This window comes from Melospiza georgiana, chromosome 4 (genome assembly GCF_028018845.1).
Source record: "Melospiza georgiana isolate bMelGeo1 chromosome 4, bMelGeo1.pri, whole genome shotgun sequence".
NCBI lineage: Eukaryota > Metazoa > Chordata > Aves > Passeriformes > Passerellidae > Melospiza > Melospiza georgiana.
The window spans coordinates 40,442,400-40,465,552 of NC_080433.1; the positions used below are offsets into that span (position 1 = coordinate 40,442,400).

Genomic DNA, 23,153 nt, shown 5'->3' on the forward strand with positions numbered 1-23,153 from the left:
AATAAATTTTATGTAATCTAATTTTAGGAATGTAAAACAAATCAATAAGCACAAACATATTGAGTCACTGTATTTTTTGCTTATGGGGAAGTAATGTAAATAAATCTTCATTCCAAAGTCTTTACAAAGTATGTCAGAAAAATAGAGATTTCAAGTGTTTTTATATGTTTTTCTTGAATTTTAATTTTTTAATTGAAAGTGGAAATTCAGCATATATGAAAACATAATCACGAAGTAAATCCAGCAATTTATATATATAAATTATATTAAATACCTGATTACTATTTTGACAACATTTCAAGAAACTTCACTACTTAAAAAGTTTTAGGAATTTTGATAATGTTGTGAAAGTTCTTTAATACAGCTTAAATTTTCCGTAATGTGCTTTTGAGGGGTTTAGGTTTTTATTTATTTGAAAAAAACATTGTACACAAATAGAAAAATAGAGTATGTCATATTATCAGAAATATATTGAAATTTCTTCAGTTATGTTATACAAAATAAGACAGGAAACAAAATTCTATAATTTTATGACATTCGAGAGTTTTTTTTTCTACATATAGAGTCTTTTGTTACCTTCTATGGTATTAGAATGGTAAAAATACAAGCTTTAAAAGGCTCCTCTAATACTGAGGTGTAGTGAGTTCAGTGGGATCATAAACTACTGCATGACTGGTAATCAACATAACAGAAATCTCTGCCTTGATTTGTGATATGTGTTCTGGTGCTCAGGTAATAAAACGTGCATTTTTCAAAGCTCTTTTGGAAATAAAATAAGAGGAAGATTAAAACCAAATCTTTTTCATACTTTAATGAAAAGAAAATCTTCTCAAGACTCAGCCATGAGAAGACCTACGACACATCACAGGGGACTTCCCATTAAAATCACAAGAGGAAAGTCTATTGACACCACAGTTTTTAAACTGAACTGCAGTAAATGCATGAAAAGGCTTTAGACAAAAAAGCAACAGAAAGATAAGCAGCATGTGTTATTAAGGATTCCAAGCATGCTCAGTTCTACTTAGCATTTTAAAGTGATCTTTAATACTGATATTGAAAAGAACCATAACTTACTTGAGGATCTTGCTGAGTGTCTGTGTGGCAGCTTATTTTTTTCTCTGTTCTCAGTCAAAGCACTTCCACTGGCCATGGAAACAAGGTCTAAATCCATGTCTTCTCTGCTTACAGAGCTTGCCTGGAAGCAGTGGGAGAGAATGTACACAATCATGAAACAAAATATAACATTTTCTGAATGTAGCTCACATTACTCCAAATAAACAAACAGGGTCTGTCAAACAACCTTCTTCAAAATGATACCACAATCCTTTTTTGTTGCCTAGGCTGAACAAATGCACTATGTCAAAGCATTTTTGTAAATAAGAGCCGATCTTAAAATTGTGGTTTGTGATCTGAGTCAATGCAACAACAAAAGAAAACATTTTAGTACAGTAATTTTGAAGAAAATCAATCTCGCAGAGGGCTGATGAAACCTTAAACAGCTTAAGATCATTTACTGACCAGTCTATAATTTAAGTTATAGTTGAATGCCAGAGATGTCATATTGGATTATTTCCTGCAATATTTATGCTTTATCCAGGACACGTATCACTTCAATCAGTCATGGGCCCAGTGAGTAATTTAATCTTTTAAGGTTTTTGCTAATTAACCATAACCATCAGACAGCATTTTAATTATACTTTAGGCAAGAGAATTATATTAATTATAAACTTCTGACATCCAGTGGTGGTATGTTTTGACATGAGGCATGTTACCTGCACACAAATATGACAAAAGAAAAATGAAAATCGTGTTTCATTTTAGCATTGCTGTTTTGGGAACATGTAGGGCAAAGTTTAAAAACCGACCGGGAAGATACCTCCCACTGCAAATTGCAGATTGTTATTTTTGCAGAAACAACTTCACATTTTCTGAAGAATGAAACGAAAAGCTGCTCAGCAACAAAAGCAGCCTCGAAAATAAAAAGATACCGAGGGCCAGTAACAATGATGGGGAAAGATCAGACACTGCTGATGAGCAGTCTACAAAATTCCCAGCAATCCCGAGTCAGCTGGCTGGAAGTACTGAACATAAGGATTTACTCCTCTAGACTTTGGACGCTCAGAAGTGAAGTCCAGAAGAGCAGATTCAGTCTTTCCTCTCTCTGGGCTGTAGAGCTAGATGTCTTTCAGAACCACGCATCTAACTGGGTATTTCTTTTTTAAAAACAAACTACCAAACAAACTACAGGAAAGGAAGAGACTGCTAGTGGTAATGCCATTAAACTTTTGCCTAACATTGTAGTAGCAAGACTGCTCAACCAGGTATCGAGAGACTGGGTCTCAGCTCCTTCCTCAGGGGCATAAAGCCCTCAGCTCCCTTTTCCTCAGCAAAGTGCTGTTACTGTGAAGTTGCAGGCCATTCTGGAGGAGACGATTTCCAGACTTCCTGTTCAAACTACCTCACTGTACCAAAAGCAGCACTGCACCAATGCAGACAGGCTTTGTAGTCGAGTCTAACTTAGAGAACTCAGATGAAATGGAGACCTGTTTCATTTCCTTGTCTTTACTCAGTCACTGTTTAATGTAAAATTCATTAAAAAATCCAAGCACTTTCAAACCGAAACCTCTAAAGATACCAAGATTTTACACTCTTCCTTAGTGATTGCATTCCCTTTGTGTCTGCACAGAAAGTTTATCCCTTGCTTTCTGATGCTTACCTTTTATATGTTTAATGACGAAGAATTTAAAGTTTTGCTTTGCACAGCTAGTCTTTATTATTGCTGTTAACATCAATATTTTATTTTCTCTTCCACAGCAGCGACAAGCAACTTTGAAAAAAAAATGTTTTATCCTGCCAATTGTCTCTATTTTATTGACCTTAATATTTGCAGTTGCTTTAAGCTTGTGAGAGCTTCCTATGTTCAAAATCTTTAAACTGAAAACTTTTAGTCTTTCATTAGTAGAAATAATGCAATGATTGTGATGCTCAAAGAGATTCAAACCAATGGCAATGGTCATCCTTATTTCTATCTAACCTGTTTGAACACACTACAAAAGTCTTTTTAATGCTCCAAGTCCCAAAGATTTGTGGCCATGAAGGCACAAATTTTATACCCGTAACACTTCCACTGTATTATTTCCAATCCCTACCATCACAGAAACTAAGGCTTCATCATCTTGTAGACAATGATATTCAGGATTTTATGCTAGATTTTACTATGTCTATCTTATCTCTGATGTAAAGTATTCGTTATTTTATTTCAAATAAATGTGTTTTCACCCAATTACAGTCAGACTAATAGTTAAGGTTGTATTAATCACTGGAGAAAACTGAATTTGGCCTTTTAAAGAAGCTGATTGAAAGTCCTCTGAAGCTAATAAAATCTTCCCTTTTTTGCTTATGATTTAGAACTAGATTTTGGAAGAAATTTAAGATACTGGCACTGTTTTTTTCAGACTGTAGTATTAGACTTCCATCTGTAGTGATCACCATAGTTAACTCTTCAGACCTGCGGCCATTTTTTTACTACCACAAACCTTTCTCATTAATTAATTGAAAATCAATATCGATCAGGAGGAATCTTTGCCTTGAACACTTTGAATCTGTATATTTGTCTATTTCTAGGTAAAATTATCAAGATGTTCTGTCACCTTCAGAGATAAAAGGTGCTTTTGAATTCAAGTTACATATAAATGATTGAAGATACTGATCAATAGTGAAAGGGTTAACCCTGTAGGTAACTTAAACTTCACACAGGAAGAATCAGGAAGTCTATCCTACAGGCTATTCCACAAAATCATATTCATTTAAAATAATTTTAACTGTAAACATGCCTTCCTAAGCACTTCAATGGTATTACTAATGAGAAAAATCATCAAAATTACTAAGATTAACATAATAAGGCCTTAGATTTACAGCAGGTTACTACAAAGCAATAATCCCCAGTGAGAAGACTTCATTGTTTATATGTAACCACTGAAATGCAATTTTGTATCCATGAAAAAGAAAGTCTCAATTTACTGGAATGTCCACAAATATCATTTAGAAAACTATATGAAACTTTCAGAATGCAAGCTTATGGAACACATAACAAGCAGGGATTGTCTAGCACATCAGAAAACTTCATTGTTTCAATCATATGGCATAGGAATAAACTACTGGAAATGCCCAGGAATGCTTTCTTCTCCTAATGCTTCCTACCTCCCTCTTTGCTTTTAATACATATTTTCCAATTTTTTTCAGTTTACAAGTATTTTTTTTTAAATAATGATTGTAGCTTTTAACTTGATTTTTATCATGATTTCATACTTTTAAAGTAAGCTACTGTGCCAAAACAGTAGGAGCATGTTCACATTTCAACCTTTAAGAGAACTCATATAAATTTTAAAACCAAAATTCTCCAGCCATCTGTGTGTACAAACCACACCATTATTTCACTGCCTGTATAGTACTGCTTTCTGCATTAGAGATATATTTTATTCTATTTTCTATTTCTTGAACCCTCTATTGCATTTTTCTCTGTATTTCATTCATGTGGAACAGTTATGTTATTATGTGGCACAGGCTGTGACAATTCCATAACTTTGCCAGTTATGTGGGCACACCACATAATACTACTGTGGGATTACAGCAGTGTTTGTGGAGAGAACTGCTTAGTGTAAATAACACACAATCTACCTATGTGCACTTATGACAACCAATAATTATATCATATGTAATTTAGATAACATTATTAAATTATGATTTGCTCAAATTACTGCTTTAGACTCCACCAATAAAACCCCACAACAGTCAGTTTGTTCACAATTTCAGCCCTTTAGATTTTAGAAGAACTGAAGAATTGGACACATTTGCCAGAGAAAAATACTTGACAAAATCTGTCTTAAAGAAAACAGTAATAGTAACATGTAAGGCTTACAATAATTCTTTTCAAAGGTGAATTTTATGGGAGTTTATGGAATCATTTCCAAAACATGCAAATTGCATAGGTTGTGAAGCTAAAGAAGGAAGAGGCTAGATAGGGGCAAGATTGATCAGAGAACAAAATGAGGCATATGACATAATCTAACTGTGAAATCCTTTTTATGCAATATTTTACATCATGTATATGAGTATGAAATACTAATTCCGCCTAGCTTCTAAAATGTTGCCCCATTTTTTGCACTGTACAAAATCTTATCAATAAGAATATTGCTAATATGGCATTAAAATGCAAAGTCTATATATATAGAAATAGAGTGAGTATGCATTGGCCTGGAGGCATCACAACTGCTTGCTATTAAAGGAACTTTTGGGTATCTCTAACACAGTCTTTCAATTTTGTAAATCTTCAAATTGTTAAATTGCTCATCTTTCCCCTCCCGCCAACTTACATGACTACCTGTTTCAGAAAATCCAATTTTTTTAAATGCTGCAAAAAAAGTGAATCATGAAAAGAGAAGGAGGCATTTTAAGAGGTAAAGAAATATAAAAAAAGAAATTGTAGGAGTAAGTCTGACTTCATTGAATGTTTTCAATAATGTCAACATATTAATATACAATTCCAACTTACTGTATTTCAGTAAATGAAATTGAAAGCATATTAGAATGATTTAGGTATGTTATATATAGAATTTGAGAATATTTAAAGTTGTTTAATTTACAAGCATACACATTTTCAGTAAATAATGTAGTTGGTACTGAACCATATTTAATTTTTTTCAACTTTTTTTAAAATGCAGATTTAGAAGCTTTAAAAATCCCACAGTAGCATTTGATGTCTTAAAAAACAAACTCAGTGTCAGATCATGATGCTAGAACCCAAAGCACCTATATGGGGTTTTTTGCTAAAATATTTTATTCTGATCTCCATCAGGGGACGACTCGACTGCCAAACAGAGATAACACTACTGAATTATATTAACCAAAAAAGTATCCTGTTTTTACACCAGGTAAGGATTGAAAATACCTGAATTCTGCAAAATACCACAAAGAAACAAATTCTTACCACAAGTTGTACTTGTCTGTTGTCGCATATCGCAGGATCTAACTCGGGCAAAAAACGACTGGGAAAAATGTAGAACAGAAATTTCAGTAACTCCCACTGTACTGGGCTCACTAAAATACCTGCACAGATCCTTTTCAGGAAACAATCTTGCTTAATATTTCAAATAATTTCGTTATTAAGATATACCAGGGAAATTAATATTAACTGATAAAGTATCAGAGCAATTACTATTAATTTTTTGTACTTGATTTAAAAAATAATTAACAATTGTTTATTCAAATGATAGAACATTCACTCAAACTATTCTAACCAGCATGACTTTTTGTATGCATTGAAATAAATTGCAGAAAAGTCAGATTTCATATTCCTTTTTGTAGGAATAAAATTGTTTTCAGCTGAAAAAGAATATAAGCTGTTCTAAATTGTCTACCAATGAGGTTTGAAGGGACATCAGTTGGACTTTTGGCAAATTAAAAGATGATATCATGATCCTTAAAAAAGTCAGTACAAATACTAGAGCATAGCATACACCTGCAGAGGTAGCACAATAATATTTAAGAAAATTGTTTTATAAATTTCTGTGTCTTACTTTCAAACATTATTACCTGTTGTATTCCAGTGTTTTCATTCAATTTAAAAGTCATGGAAATGATCTTAAACAAACACTTTGAGTATTCCTCTATTATGGATCACGACTAAAAGAGAAATATTTCTGCAAATATTTCCTAAGGAACATGTTTTTCATATAGTTTCTGCAATCACTGATACAAGCAGGATATGTGGCATATTTTTCTGCACAAGACAGAACAATTTGCAGCCCATTTAATTGCAAATATATTTTTAATGAAAATAATGATAAAATTAATATACTAAACCCATTGCTTGCCTACAGACACTTTGTTTGGTTTTCTTAGAGATGCTTGGCATTGTGTCTACTAATGACTTCATTAAGATAACTAATGCCTTATATTGAATTAATGACCAAAATACACTTACTACGTCTTCATGTTAGTTTAGGCAATATGAACCTTTTCCTTAATTGTATTGACATTTTACCTGTTTAATAACCAAAACTGAACACAGAAGGAACATGTTTACAACATTTTAGTACAGTGTAGTATAAAGATGTAAATGCTGGGTTTATGTTTTGAAGACAAAACATAAATACACACTCTTTACCTAAAAAAATGGTATTTTTTTACTTCCTTAATCAAATCTAACAATGTAGCTAATGTTACAGTTGATTTAATTACATAAAACCATAATATATGTCAATAGCATTATAAAATACATGATGAATAAGCACTTTTTTCTACACTCTTTTCACTCTAAAACCCACTGCATTGCCAAAGTAAATCTAAGTAGTTACTTATGATAAGATTCTAAACATTTTATAATTTCAATTTCAATGTGGAAGAAGTATCTATACAATGACTACTAAGCCAGTTCTAAAGGGTGCCATATTTGGGACCCGGAAATATGGTGTACTGTCTGCTCGCTGCAAAGCCATGTTTGTTTTAGAACCATTTACTTAGGTTTCACTTTACAAGACAAATTTCAAATAAATAAAAAATCTAATTTAAAGGCGATGACCTCACCACTTTGTATTTCTGGAACTGGGTGCTTCATAATCCAAAAGCTGTTCATGAAGCCATTGGTATGTGAAGTCTTTTCTCTGTAATTTCTCATCTAAAGTAGCATCCAGCTGAGAAATTTTTTTACCTGGGGAGGAAGAGACATACTCCTGTCTTTCACCATTATTTTAAAATACATTTTCTTTAAGATTTCCTAGATAAACTTGGAACCTATGACTTCTTGGAAAAGAAAAAAGGCAATTACTTCACTTTCATGCAGAGTCCAACTATTTAAAATCTCTTCAGATATATTTAAGAAATACTTTTATATTAGTTTTTATTTTATGGTTTGTTTTCTCTTTTGAGATGTAATATCAGCCTTCTGAATAAATTTATTTTATTGGGAAATGAAGCTATCCTTTGTTATGAAATTAATATAGAAGTATATATTATACATATATTGCTTGTCACAGCTGCCATGATTGTTGCTTATTGTGGTATATCCATAATTAAAATATGCAATAATTTATACTAACAATTCTACTTAGCAATCTGTAAGGTTAAAAAAACAAATCACCATTATATGCAAGAGTCGACACATGGCAATCTTATTACTCTTATCTGTCTTTTACTGATGTGGTCTATTACAACGTTTAAGACATTTTAATGGCAATTTCTGATTTGGATTCCAAAGCAATTGCAACTATGATATCATTTTTCAGAAATGACTACCTACTTTGGATCACAAATGGCATCTAAAGATAGAGAATAAAACAGTGACATTATGGGGAAAAAAACCCAAAACGTCCAGTTCTGGAGATCCTTCAGTTTTTGGATCATTCTGCTGAATAACAGACATGGTAAGGAGCATCAGGAAGAGGCTACCAGAATTAGAACAGAGCACAGAGGAGCCATCATTGTTGCATGACAACATTAACGGATTAGAATAATATTTAATTTTCTATCCTCATACATAAACTTTCTAGGTTAAATCTTTTTAGCACCTTCAACTCAGGGCTTTTACGAGACATTTGAAAACTTTTCCCTTTTCTAGTTGGTACAAATATTTAGTTTTTTTCTCTTTGATGTCATTTCAGATAACACTGAGTTATCATCCTTTTGCTAATTATTCCTTTTTTTTCTTTCAAAGATTCTTTGCTCGCTGATAGGTCAATATGGCAGCTACTAGAAGGTTTTTAGAGGAACTCTTGAACCAGCAAAGACGACTTAACATCAGGTCCATTTGCTGACTATGGATGATTTAACTTCCAGTAACTCCAAAGGGATGGCAGGGGTGGGGATGGCGATATCAGAAGTGCCAAGTTTTCACTCATGTTTTGACATTATAAACTGAAGTTCTAGGATATTCAACAATTCACCTTTCAAGCGATTTGGTACATTACATGTAGTATTTTTAAAATTTAAATTAAAATTTAAAGTGTATCATTTACTTGGCATAAACTGCAAAATATGCAGGTTTTGTCTCATTGGCATTTTACCTAGCTTTGCCATCAGCTCATTGCTTTCAAGTTAAAGTATCAAAGCTGCTTATTTCATAGTCTGAAATACAAATGATTTTTGTTTATTTGTCTTAGTATAGGGAGTCTCTATTCAAACCAAATCCATTCCTTAGGCTGAATGTATTCAAGGCAAGGTCCTGGTCCAGAATATAAAGTTACATATGTCTTGCTAGTCACTTACAGACTAGAACTTAGGCAGAAGAATTTATCCTTAGTTAATGTAAAGAACTCCCATTTACCACCTTAGAAAGACAGAAAATGAAAATCTTGGATGGACAGTCACTGTATCTATGGAAGTGAGCATGTGAGGGCTGACTAAAAAAGTCAAGCAGTGAATTATTTAATCAGTGCCAAATATTAAAACACTGATAATTACACTGTTCATCAGCTTCCTTTATTAAAGTGGGGACTATTTATAATTTCTAAATTTACGATGCTGCCTTTCTGGTTCAGGAGTACAGTCATCTGATCTTTCAATTTTGAAAATTTATAGGTTCCAAGTCCACTGGTATCCTTATAGCTCTTCATTCGAAGACAGATGCTGATTTATATAAACAAGACACATTGTGAGTGACCTCCTAAGAGCACTTCATTTGGAGATTAAACCTTCTACATTTGTTCTCCAATGAGGAATAATATCCAAAGAAAATATATTTAATTTTTTTCTTATCTGTATTTACAGAAAAGTTAGCCCAGTGTTCCTATCTTTCTAAGGATAAATATGTCTTGCAATTAAAATGATTTGTATTATTTATGCATTCACTAAATTGTTTTTATCTTTTTCCCTATTAAAAGGGAAATCAATGTAGGGGATAAACCCATATTACAAGTTCATGTCTGAGTCTGTGTGTCAGCAATGGTTGAAAGAAGGTGAACATACAATAAGCTATAATAAAGCTTACAAAAATATAAATACTTCCAACCTGGCAATCTACTTTCCAAAATTATTTTTAATAATTTTCCTTAGTTGCAGTTTCATTTTTTGATTTAATTATGTTTGAAACAGAACAGTTTTTATTTAATAAACTTTTATTTTAATATATTTTTATTTTTTCATGCTGATTATTGAAACATAACCGAAACAAAAATGTCATCAAGGTAAAAGTACAAACAAGAGTTTTCTTCCTTAAAATGATATAAGCTATTAGACAGAATATTCTTTCTTATAGTAGTGTTAATAGTGGCTTTTCTTCCTCAAAAGGGCAGATGATCTTCAATAATTTGTTTATAATGTTGCAGAAAACTGTAATCTATTTTCTTTCATATCCTTGCTTTTTAAAAGTAGTATTTAGCTTTTTAATTCTAAACCAAAAATAAATCTATGTTATGAATTAAAATACTGCATTATCACTTTTCTCTTCCACTTATGAACATCATGTGTTCAAGAATCTGGTGTACCAGTATCATTAACATGCATTTGCTTGGTAGCTTTCTTAAATTAGGACTATGTGCTTTTTAAAAAACCTGGACCTGATTTTGTAGAAGTATTAACACTCATAAAAGTTCCAAAGAGCTGTAAGCTTTCTGCATCTTTGAAATGGATCAGACCCATAATCTTTAATTGTTAAATGCAGACAACTCTAAGACTATCAAAGAAAATAGAAATACATCAAAGAAGGCATCAAAACCCAAATTAATTTCAGAAGTATTTAAAGTATCATACCCTCATTAGATTATCGCTCTAAGACTTCAATCTTTTTGACCTTTTTTTTTAACATGACACACATGTTAATAATTTAAGATTGGAATTGTCTTACACTTGGCATTAATACAGTAATGATTTTTAGGTGTTGCCAAATAATCATCCACACAGATACTGTACATTTAGGCTAGATACAATGCAGCAGTCAGGGCCACCTACTGGCAATTTCCTACAAAATCTGAGCATCTAAATAGGGAGAACTTAGAAAAGCCCTGCCATCTGAAATATCTTTGGAACTGCATATTACAGGAAAGTAACAAATTCTTTTCTGGGTCACCAAATCCACATGCAAACCTGTAAGAACCTGAACTTTGATATCAAGAAAAATGTAATCTTTCATCAGTGAAATCTGTTCGCTGGGTGTGCTGTGAGACAAGACAACTCACATTCAGTTTAAAAAATGGATGCTATTATGTGCTTTAAATTATACTATCTCCAGGTAATCCATTCAGTGAACTAAAGGAGAAGGGCAAAGAATCTGTGAACTGCTTCAGGTGAAGTGCCCTAAATTTCACATGGAGTCAGTTTTCTTTCTTTCCTCCAAGATATATGGATCTTGTGTCCTCAGCTGTAGCTGTCACTGTTAAGAGGACTGAAACACAGCCAAGGAAACAGCTTGGCATATAGAATCTGGAGATTCAAATCTCATCAGGATAAGGGGTACTTGAAACCCACGTTCCCCTGCGGTAGGACAAGTGTTGTTAACAAGCCAGCACACAAAAGGAAGGAGGATGGTTACACAGTGTCGGCATTCAGGGACAACTCAAGTTCTGTGCCTGGAAAACACCAATCCTTGTTGTTATAAATTACAAATTACAGTTATTCCACTCTTCATCGATTCATAATGAAAGGGATGCTAAAGAACCTGATTCAACACAGGATTTTTTTTTCCAAATCTATTTGTTGATGATGGGAAGATAAAAGGTTGAACTTTAATACCTCATGCTTCTTGATAAATATATGGAGAAGCTTGCACTGTATTGAATCTTTCAAATCTTGTGTTTAGAAGGTGATTTAAATCACTTCAAACCTTGCTCTATAGGGAATACAATACAAATAAAAGACTAAGAAACCTAAGACCTACAGTGTGAAAGAAGGGCTTGGAAATTCTTCAGCATTCTAAGTTTTCCTCCCTTAAAAAAATCTGTGACCAGAGTTAATTTTCTCAATATGTATTGTGGAATCGGTGTTCTTAATAAAGGAATTAAGTAGTTCAACTTGTGTATGAAATTATTGTCTATGCTATTAATATATTACATTTTTCTTCTCTGTCAGTATTGTGGCATAAATTACTGATCAGAAATATATAATTTGAGGGAATATGTCTGTTAGTATGTGTATGAATGCACAAAATCTAAAAAAAAAAAAAATTATTGAGTATTAAAATTATCTTATCTACCCTCTGAGGATTTATAATTTCTACTGTCCTCTATACAGTTATATAATGTGTGTATTACACATTTATAAATTACCTTGAAATCCCAAATCTAAAATCCAACTTTTTAATCTCATTTTTTCATGTTACAACAACAAAAAAGCCTTATTTCTGACACAGTCTGTATAATACACACAGAATAGAAAGTAAGAATGACATGAGTTGTTCCTGCTATTAAGGCAAAAAAGTGAAGTATTTGGAAATAGACAGGAAAAAAACAATCATTAAAAAATTACAACCCCCACTGCCCTTCACCCCCAAAACTCACTCGTATACTAGAATGCATGAGAAATGATTGGAAATTTTTTTTTCCACAGAGAACTTGAAACATTTCTCAGAAGTGCACTTTGTCAGGAGTCCCTGAATGCTGCCATCCGTGACACAGCAATCACAACAGGCCCCAAATTGCTTTGGAAATTGAGCGGTATTTAGAGTGGTCTTTAGCATGCTCACAGGCATTCTGTGAGTACATTTATGGTAGAAATACATATGTGACTCCCAGACAGTCGGCAACATCGTGTGGCAGAAATTGGTACAGAGTTCTTACTGAAACCTATAGCATCCCCAGATGTTTATCTACAGCTCAGGGCTGGAATTTTCAGATAATGGGGTATATACATTTCTACCTTAAAAACATTTTCTTTTGATATACTAGGGACTTTTAGAAGATATTTTTTCATCTGAGTGACTTCTGACCATATCAACTTCCATCTCTAGGACCAGAATGAATGAAATGAAAATATTTGTAGAAGTGTCTGAGCGAGTTCATAGCTGAATAAAATATGAAATAGAACTGTATCATAAGAATACTACCTCAGGCTATTACCTACATAATTTTAATGGCTAAAAATGCTTTATCAAATACTTTATCAATTATCAATCAATAAGGAGAGTTTTGAAAATGGGAGTGCTGATCAATATACAAGAGAATGTCTTTCAAAGATTATAAAAGCAGCTACCGACAGGAAAAAAAATTAAAAAGAGGTTTTTTTCCTAAAACTTTAGCCCTTTTTCTCTTTTTACCAGGTATTTTGCATTTTTTTCAAACTAAAAATAAGGCTTACTATATTACTATTTGATCTACAAACCTCCTTTTCTTCTCTAATGTCTTCCCCAACAAGTTAATGCTATTTTAGCAGTTATCATATTTCAGACTGTGCTTTCTGTATTCTCTCTTTGATGTCTTATTATTAGATTAGGCAAAAGCAGAATCTTTTAGCTGAGATTCCTACATCACTGAAAAAGTACAAATTTCAGCTTCTGAATGCAAGGAAAACAAGATTTCATACTTGTACCTTCCCGTTATTTTCTGTTTTGCTACATCTTCCTGCCCCTATAGAATACACCACTGTTATTTATCTGTCCCTAGCTTACAGTTTAAGCTCAACATTTTCTTTTTCCCACATTGAGGCAAATCTAAGTCTTATTTCATCCTCAATGGCATACCTTTAAAACACATAATTTTGAAGTTATTTCTCTCTCTCTATTCATATTCCAGTAATATCAAAGAACTTCTTCCAGGATCTCCTGATTACTTAACAAATACAATGCAAACAACCACTCTATACTAAAATGCTCACATCTTCATGTAACATGGTTTTTATTCCATGTTTCCATTTGAATTGCTTCATAAGGCTCCTTTTCCTAGCAAGAAGACATCAAGACATCATTAAACATTGTTCCTTCCAATCTGATCAACTCTTGCAATTTTTATGGGTTATTATCACTTTCTGTACTCTATTTACATTAAATACAATTTCTTAATTATCTTTTGTAATTTTCTTTGTAACAAACAGCAATTTCACATTGTGATATTTCCTAAGACCTATGACACTTTTCTGCATCGAGGTATAAACTTAGAAAACTATTTCACCTGGTATGTACAGGAAGTTGCCTTACAAGCCACTCTTCATTTCAAATTTTTTTGCTAATTTATGACTGTTTAAATATGGAATTGCTTTATGTTTGAAAATCTAAGCGGGTTCTTAAAAAAACCCCAAAAACATCCCTGCCAAAACCAAAAATTAAGAAGCTACAGAGGTGATATGCCATCCACATGCAGAGAAAGAGAAGAGTTCCTGATGTAAACTGCTACCTGCAATCAGCATGCTTCAGGATCCACTCAGGCATTTACAAATTCAAAAAGAACATGAAAGACTTGGCAGTTATTCCACACTTGCACATTATTCTTTTGTGTAGTCTTCTATGAACACAGCGTTGTGTAGCCTGTACAGTCCCCGCTCCAGCCACTCTGCACAGGCAAATTTCATCAACAGCTCTGCTGAGAAGTGACGCTGGAGCACAGCCAAGAGTTACCAAGAGTTCTTTGGATAGTCAAGGCTCTTGAGGAAGTGAAGAAATCAAGAGGAGTAAAAACTATTTTGAAATAGCATGTTCAGCATCTCAATGCTTAGTCACCCATGAGTAAATGTAAGGTATAACTAAGATGGAGGTAGATTGAGCCTATTTTGTTTATCCTTGGTGCCTACACTCTCACATAGTTTCTTTTCTGAAGTTTCAAATCTGCCTAATACACACCCTATCTCTGTTTTTTTTCATAAACTCTGGGAACTAATAAACCCCCAAATGATGGATGTTCTCTACTGAATAGAGGAATTTTTACTGTTGAGGAGAAAAATAAGAGATGCATAACATAAAATCCCCTTTTTCACAGAATATTTTGATAGATCCTATTTCTATCCATTCCCACTTCTTAAAATTAAATGACAGAAGCAATCAAGAACTTCAACAAAAGTGTTTTGTTGCTCAGTGATGAAACCGTATTTCCAAGCAAGAAGAGATATCACTTTGTATGTAGTCCAAACCAGAGAAATATCTTTCTCTAAATTCAATAAACCAAGTAAAATTATTTAAGACATAAGATCTTCCAAAGGAATTCTCAAAATAACAAGTGCAAAGGAACATTTTGTAAGAGTGCAGGAGGTCTAACTACTATGTTGTTCACTACAGAGAGGGCAAAACCTACACAATACAATCAATTTTATTGAGAGTGACAACCATTAGGGTAGGTTTTGTTTGCAGTGAAGATATTAAAAGTAAAAGAAAGGAACTAAAAAATTCAAATCCAACAAAACTTTTGTTCAAAATAAAAACTGGAGGCTACTATGCGACAAGAATATACATATGCTAAGTATTAAAAGGAACAAAAGAACTGTCATTACTCTGGAACAACATGAATTTAGTCAGTAAAGATGACTTACATGATATTAAAAATTGTCTCATACATTCTATGAATAATTAAAACATGTAATTTCATGTCACAGCTTCAGAATTTTCATTTGAAAAAAGTCTTTATCATATTAACTATTGAGAATACATGTTTTCCCTAGAAAGTTATCTGAATAATAGAAGAACTTGTTTTAAGAACTCATGCTCATCAACACATATGATGTGCTGAAGTACCATGCATGATCATGCACAATTGGTACTTATTGCAGAGCAACACTGAAAGTGAAATAATGAAATTTTTGTACTAATGTTAATATGTTGTTTAGTTATGAAAGCCCCTGGATTGATTATCCATTCTATCTATACCCTATACTTAATATATATCTGATGGATTAAAATATGACATATTTTTCTATTTAAAAGAGTTTTGTTTTGCTTGAGCAGAACTATTTCTGGCTCAATTTCTGATGCAGACTTGAAATACCTATTGGTATTTGATGAACATATTGTGACAACAATTCACAGCTCTGTCAGCACAGTAATGTGTAACAGCAGAACTACTCTCTATTGTCAAATGCACACACAAAGTCTACACTGAGTGCAAGGCTGCTGTTTAGTTTACTTCATAGCAAAAACAAGAGGTAATATTGAAGATCAGACCTATCATTATGCCAAACACTGTATAAACAAGACTTGATTTAATGTTCATGGAATTAAGTGGGAAAAAAGTCTCAGACTCAGAGTCTTTTCTTTTTCTTAAGACTCTACATCTAAAATTAGTTAATCCCTAATTGTGTGTAATTCTTATATATTTATATCCAGCTTAAAAACAACCATAAACATTAGACTTATGAGTGTCTATAAATAAATACAGACATAAAAGTACTAATTCTTCTTATTGAGTTATATTTAATTGGTTGATACTTCATGGAAGACAATAAACAATATGAAATTCCAGTGTCTTGTAGATCTATGAAAAAAAAAACTAAAAACCAAAACCCTTCAATTTGTAAAGAAGGTCAGGAAAAAAAAGCAAAAGAAAACCACAGTTTGCCTATGAGTTGCCCTAGGTTAATTGTCAATACATATGTCTCATAGAGCTTAGTATTTGCATAGATTTCTTCATTAGTTAAACTGCGATTTTCAGCTGGAAAACACATGAAAACAAACAAGAATCGAAACACTGTGTATAATTATAGAGAAATCAACACATATCCCCAGGTATGGAACTGACTTATATTGATTTTGGATCAGTTATAGTTACAATGGCACAGGTTTTCTCTATCCATGCAGAGAAGGTTTGAATGATTCACCTACTGAATGAGCAAATCAGTTGAAAAAGGAATAAATTAGATCTGACTCCTCCTATTCTTTCACAGAATTTTGTTTAGAACTTTATTCAAATTACTTTTTAGTGGGAAGATGAACACAAACCCCCCAGTTCTATTTGTGAACATAATTTAACTGTCCCTAATCTAGAGTTTAAACGGCTTATGCTTATTGTAGGTGTGTTTAAATTAGTTTCTTTTTACTAAACTTTTCATCTAAACTTGCTACCCACTTGCTACTTTTTATCTAAACTCTCCTAATCACTGTCTTTACATATGTATTTCTACATACATATATATAAAATTTGTTTGAAAAGGAGGGAACAACCTAAATATGATGATGATTCCAAATAGGTGAAGTTGCCTCATCTGCATTCTGTTTATATTTGCAATAGCTTTTGAGACAGCCATAACGAATTAATTTTAAAGTGTAATTTGTTTTACCAGTTGTCTACCAACAGGTTAAAACAGTTGTTTGCTTGTAACTTTGTTTGTTTGCAGCTGATGATCTAATCTCCTGCCAATAGCACAGGAATTTACAGAGCATTAAGCTCTGATCCAGAGAGGGAGTGAAATCCCATAAATTTCAATTAGGTAAGCAAATCCTCACTTAAGATTAAGGAAATTCAGTAGCTAATCTGACACTATTTACTCCAGAAGAAGGAAAGAGATTATTATATTATGACTTTTAAAACCTTAGAGACTAAATTGAGTTATAAAAATTACATAATCTTACATGAGAATTTGTGTACCAATAAAAAAAAACCCCAACAGCAACAAAAAAAACAAACCCAAAAACCTGGCCAAACCGAGACTTTACTTGATTTTACTTCACTGTAAACAGTCACTGTCATAAAGAAGGAATAGAATTTCATTGTCAAATTTGAATGGAAGAAGAAAATAACCATTTTCCGCCTTATATAGAACTTGTTTTATAAGAAAGATCCTGATATATTTTTCATACAAAATAAACAATTTTAATAAAAATCAATCTCATTGAAAAGGTTAACAGAATTCTTCAAAGTACTTGAAGAAATAAAGAAGTATTAAATGGTAATATTTACAGAAAAATTTTAATGTAACTACAAAAGTAAGCTCAAAGCATTATTTTGTTCAGCAAGATTTTTCTGCTCTTCTGAAATGATATTTTTTTTAGAAGCCCTAAGTTATGGGTACTGATACAGAGGCTAGGAAAATGGGTACACATCTGCAATGAGAATACAGAAAATGCATGTAAGTAAATACAGAAACTTGTCTGTAACTTGTACCACAGTTCTTGAAACTTTCTTTCAATCTTTAAACTTCTCCATATTCTGGTTCAGTGAATGCAGCAAGGGGCACTAAAATTGGAGAAATATCTGAATAGCATCATCACCCTCAAGGCATCCAGGTCTCAGAACAGACTCTTCTTCAGCATTCTGGCTAGAAGAGGAGGAAAACAGGAGAAAAGAATGCAATGATATAGCAAAATTGTCACTAAACCCAAGATAACTTATTTTCAATGGTATTTAAAATGTTTTAATTCTACTCACCTTCTCCTGGATTCCAAACAGATTCTTCAGCTTTCACCTGACTGGTCCTGGGTCACTACACCTTACAGTGCTCTGAGCGTTCATTAGTACTGCCTTGTTGTGAGACTGTACTAATTACATAATGAGAAAAAGAGATTTGCCCCTAATATTTCTATATTGAACAAACATATTTTATGGGAAGTCATAAAAATATAGAACACTCTCATAGGGGAAATAAAATTTTGAAGAAAGAAATTAGTATGATGCATGGATAACACATGCTTAGTAATTTAGTAAAAGAGTTAGTAACTATCTGTACAAAGATATAAAACCCAAAAATCCCAAGCAGTCATACATGTGAAAGAAACAACCTCTAAAATTTATTCCAAGAAAGATTTTATAAACACTTGCATTTGCAATAAATGAGAGACGTTTGAAAGAGAATTTTGAATTCAGTGCACACAACTCACACAGTATGATGGCAGCCTAGGCAGTGTTTTAGCATATGTAGACCAGACTACAAGCAGAGTCTGACAAAACCTAAGAAGGCAGACCTGGCTAAGAGTCAGGAGTCACGCTTATTAAATTGAACTCTCAGGGGTATCATGCAATCAGAGGTCACAATCGAGGCAACAGAAGCAATGTCACGATATCAGAGAAAGGGCCAATTCAGACCTGCTCCCCGACAGGCACTGAGGTCACGGCTTGCGGCAAATAACTGTATTAAAAGGGAATATTCTCTGCACACTTTTAGAACTGTCATCTGAACAAACAAAGCCAGGTCATTGGTAGGTTAAATCAGAACTTTGTGGCTTACTGGCACATAGCTTCCTTTCTTTTTACATTCACTGCTAATTTCTCAATTACAAAATATACATCAGGTACTAAAGCAAATACTCAGTAAATTTAACTTAAAAATACGCAGTAGAGTTTAAATTTTTCCTTTTTGAAAGTCGCATTCTATCTCTCATAAGAGATATCACTGGTCTCTTCATAAAGTGAACACTGCTGAGCTTGCTGCTTACCAGAAAATAAAAGCATGCATGTGTTTTAGAGAAATACCTTTCCACAGTCAGGGTCTTAGTAAGCTTGATGCTCAATGTGCAATTAGAAACCATTGAAAAATACAGTTATTCATAATGAACTTGTTTAATGATGACTATGAAAATGAAGTTCTTTTGTCTGGGTACTTGGATTTCTTTATCTCGTTGTCTGGACTCATTATCTACAACATTCTATAAATGTGCTAATTTATGAAGTTACAATCCAACCATGTTGGATTGGGAACCTGACAATAAACCTGAAAAGAGAGAAAAATTCTAGAATGTCATGTAAACAAAATTGTATTCAAAAATACCGTCTTGAAATGCAGTCTTTCTTACCACTATGAAAAAAAATATATAACTGCAAAATTCAGTACTTCTACCTTTTTTATACTCACAAGCCAGATAAAATATCTGCAGTGAATACATCAAACTAGCACAAACCTATGAATTTCCAGAAATTGCTAACATGTTTTGATAAGAATTGAACTGCAAAGTTATGAAGTAGGAAAATTTACATTACAGAAATAACACAACATAAAAGTTACATAGTTATCACTGCATGATTGTACATTTTCATTAAAATACTTGAGTTATTTGGAATTCCTTGTAAATTAGGTAGGTCCACAGCACATTCAATTCTGTAATAGATGAAATCTATAAAAGCTATAGAAATTTGCTCTAAGAGTTAGTATTGAGCAGTATAAAATTTTAAATTCCTCTATTTCAATTTTAGAGTATTGTTTTGATATTTTGCTTGAAAAATGTATCTGAGCAACAACATTATTAGTTATAGAAACAGAAAGATAATTCAATGTGTGTTTAATATTAAACTTGTGAAAATGGCCTCTTTGGAATGCTGTAGATTTCTGACATCATTAATAATACTAATTCCACACAACACCATAGTTCGCATTACAGAATAGGAAAAAAAGAAATTTCTTTAAAGAAAATTTTAATAAATTATATTTTCAAATTAATTAAAAGCTCTGGTGTGAAGGCTTTCCTTTATTTCACCTCTGAAAGTGCTTAGAATAATGCAATTATTAAAATCTACAGCTACAGGAAACATTCATTTAACTGTGATATAAAATATGCCATAGATCCCAATTGAAGCAAGATTTGTACCTATAAAATATTTCTAAGGCTACATTATTTTCCTTATTCATCTCATCATACCAAATGGAAATTCTTTTGCAAGAGGAACATTTGTGCAATGTAACATTTGTGACACTTTTACAGACAGAGTCCATGGCCTATGTTTGAAAACCATTTGCATAGTAATATGATTTTAGTGTTTGAAACAAACATTTTGGAAAGCTCTTTGAATATATCTGAATATGCACTTTTAATGACCTCTTCATTAGCAATTGTTTTTTGAAGTGTAAAAAAATTTATTGGGTTCTGTCCAGTGAAAGCAAAGCAAATAAACAAACCACCCCAATATTGACTGCAGTCCCCAGGCATCCAAACATGACAGCAACAAATTCAATAATTACTTTTAACAGGACATGCTAAATACAATTTTTGTAACACTTTATTTTAAAGGAAATTAACCAAACCTATTCTCCCTTACCCCCTCCAACCAAATCCATTTGGATTTAACTTGTTGCTAAAATTATCTGTCTTTTGCACTCTAAGACCTGGGTCATGACCTTACTTAGGGACAGGAAATAGTTATCAGGTCACTGAATGGTCAAATGAAAAAGGATTTGAAATGCTTTGGTACTCAGGGATCTATTCATCTAAAACGATTGCCTTATGCAGTACTAAAAGCTGTGGATCTGAGTGTGGAATCAACCTGTTTAAATTTACACTGGCTGAGATGCAGATGTCACACTACAAAAATTTTGGACATAAAATATCAAGAAGAAGAGAAAAAAGAAAGGCAAAATTTAAGGAGATGCAAATAAAACTATCTGAACTATTATATAATCTTATTCAAGAAGAAGAAGAAGTAGTTCTCCACCTCTGATGACATTTTAGGTGAAATCTCTCTCCTACTGTAGTCATCACTGGGTAGCTATTAGCAAAAGAAGAGTAAGACTTTTTCCTTTATTTTAGGTGCAGTTTCTTTTAGGTTGATAAAAACTAATAAATCAATATGTTATGAAAGCACAGGTAACCACCTATACATTGCACAAAATCCTAGTTTTGGAAGTTTATTGGAACAAACAAACATGCTCTCTAGGTTAGAGACCGCATTCATATCTGATACTCTAACAAAATCCTTATGCTACCACAAATTACAACAGTCTGCAAAAAGGCAGAGTCAGGAACAAAGAGAAAGTACACAAGCAGGTCAAATATGTGGTCAGAAACATTGAATATACGAATACAGGAACTCTGAAGACTAGAACCACAATAAGAATTTATAATATTAGCTGGTATGTATCTATGGCAAGTACCTCCTATCCAGGAACTTCAGGCAAATAAAGTGTGAGTGGTTTTGGTGGGTTTTTTTGGGTTGGTTTTTTTTTTTTTGGTAATTGAAAGTGAAAAGCAAGAATATTAATAAAACTTTCATATGTCTAGATCATTTATAAATACTCAGACAGTGAAGTACACTGCATAAACCCACATAAATTATGTTTTACATATTTATTTTTAAACATAATTTCAGGATTGCTTCATTCCATAAGTACTGAAAAAATCCTACACTATCATTGACAGACAGGAGGCTAGAAAATTAGGCACAGATTTTATTTTTCAGTTTTATTTTATAATAAGAAACTGGACCAGTAGAAGTATGTAACTGAAGCTTGAGTGCGTGCACTGTAAGGCCCCTGCAGTCCTTTACAAGTTTTGAGCGTACCGCTGTTGTGAACTGGGTTTGCACTCTGCCAGCAGAGCAGCTCTGACCCATGGAGAGCACTCCTTCAGATCAACACTGCCTCAGGCTTTACTGCTTTCTCCAAGAAGTCTTACATTTCAGGCATCAAGTTGAATTTCTTCTGGAGATGATTAACCCAAACCCATGACAGATTTTTTCCAAGATATCCAACTCCTTATGTTTATTTTATCCTGGCTCTTTTTGGATGTACTGGACACAAGTAACCTACTCATTTTACATGTTGAAGGGCTGGTGGAGAGCCATTAATTCCTTAAAATGAGAAAATATTTCAATGCAAGAGTTCTGTTGTGTGAGCTCAAACTAAATAATAAGAAACAAAGCCATAGAATTATGAATTCAAAAGATACAATCCCTTCTGCACTGCAAGTTTCTGTAACACATTTTCATTACATTTCAGGACAGATCTTACATTCTCTGAAAAGGCATTATTTTGTCATTTTTGTCAGTGCTGTATGGATTAGAAACTGCTTCCCTAATGTGGCATACAAATTTAGAGCCTGGGAGATATGTAACAGTTACAGTTTACTGTAAACATGGCAATTCAACTCAAAATTGCAGCAAGCCCAGATTTCAAATGTGGTTATTAATTCTTTTGAGACAACAGATCAATAAAAGACAACTTTCTTTAGAAACAGACGTTTACAAACACTGTGATTCCTGGGAACTGATGCCATTAATATTTCTCAGTTAAAAAGAGCTGATTTGTAAAAGATGAAAACAACTAACACAAATTTTCACTTACAGTTCAATGTCTTTTTACATGCTCTTAAATAACAAAAACCAGAACATTTAAAGCCCATATAAAGATGAATACTAGCATTCCAGACCCAGTATCTTCTCTTAACTGTCATGTAGATGTGATTTGTCAAGCATCAGTGATTTGATTAAATACCAATTCTATTAAATGTCATACATAGTTTTTTAAAAATGAATTCATATCTTATAATATAGAAAATCTAAGAAACTATGTTGATCAAGTGCAACAATGTTTTAATGATCTCTCACAATTAG

General features: G+C 32.8%; 1 protein-coding gene across 1 annotated transcript in view; it reads right to left on the reverse strand.

Annotated features, from left to right (window-relative positions):
- The window catches only part of LRRIQ1 (leucine rich repeats and IQ motif containing 1), a 104,458-nt gene that overhangs the window by 12,597 nt on the left and 68,708 nt on the right, over window positions 1-23,153 (reverse strand). The window contains exons 24-26 of the mRNA XM_058023624.1: window positions 7,585-7,708; window positions 5,987-6,044; window positions 1,075-1,195 (exon numbers count right to left, since the gene is read on the reverse strand). Of these exons, the coding sequence (XP_057879607.1) occupies window positions 1,075-1,195; window positions 5,987-6,044; window positions 7,585-7,708 (303 nt within the window). The remainder of the gene's footprint in view (window positions 1-1,074; window positions 1,196-5,986; window positions 6,045-7,584; window positions 7,709-23,153) is intronic.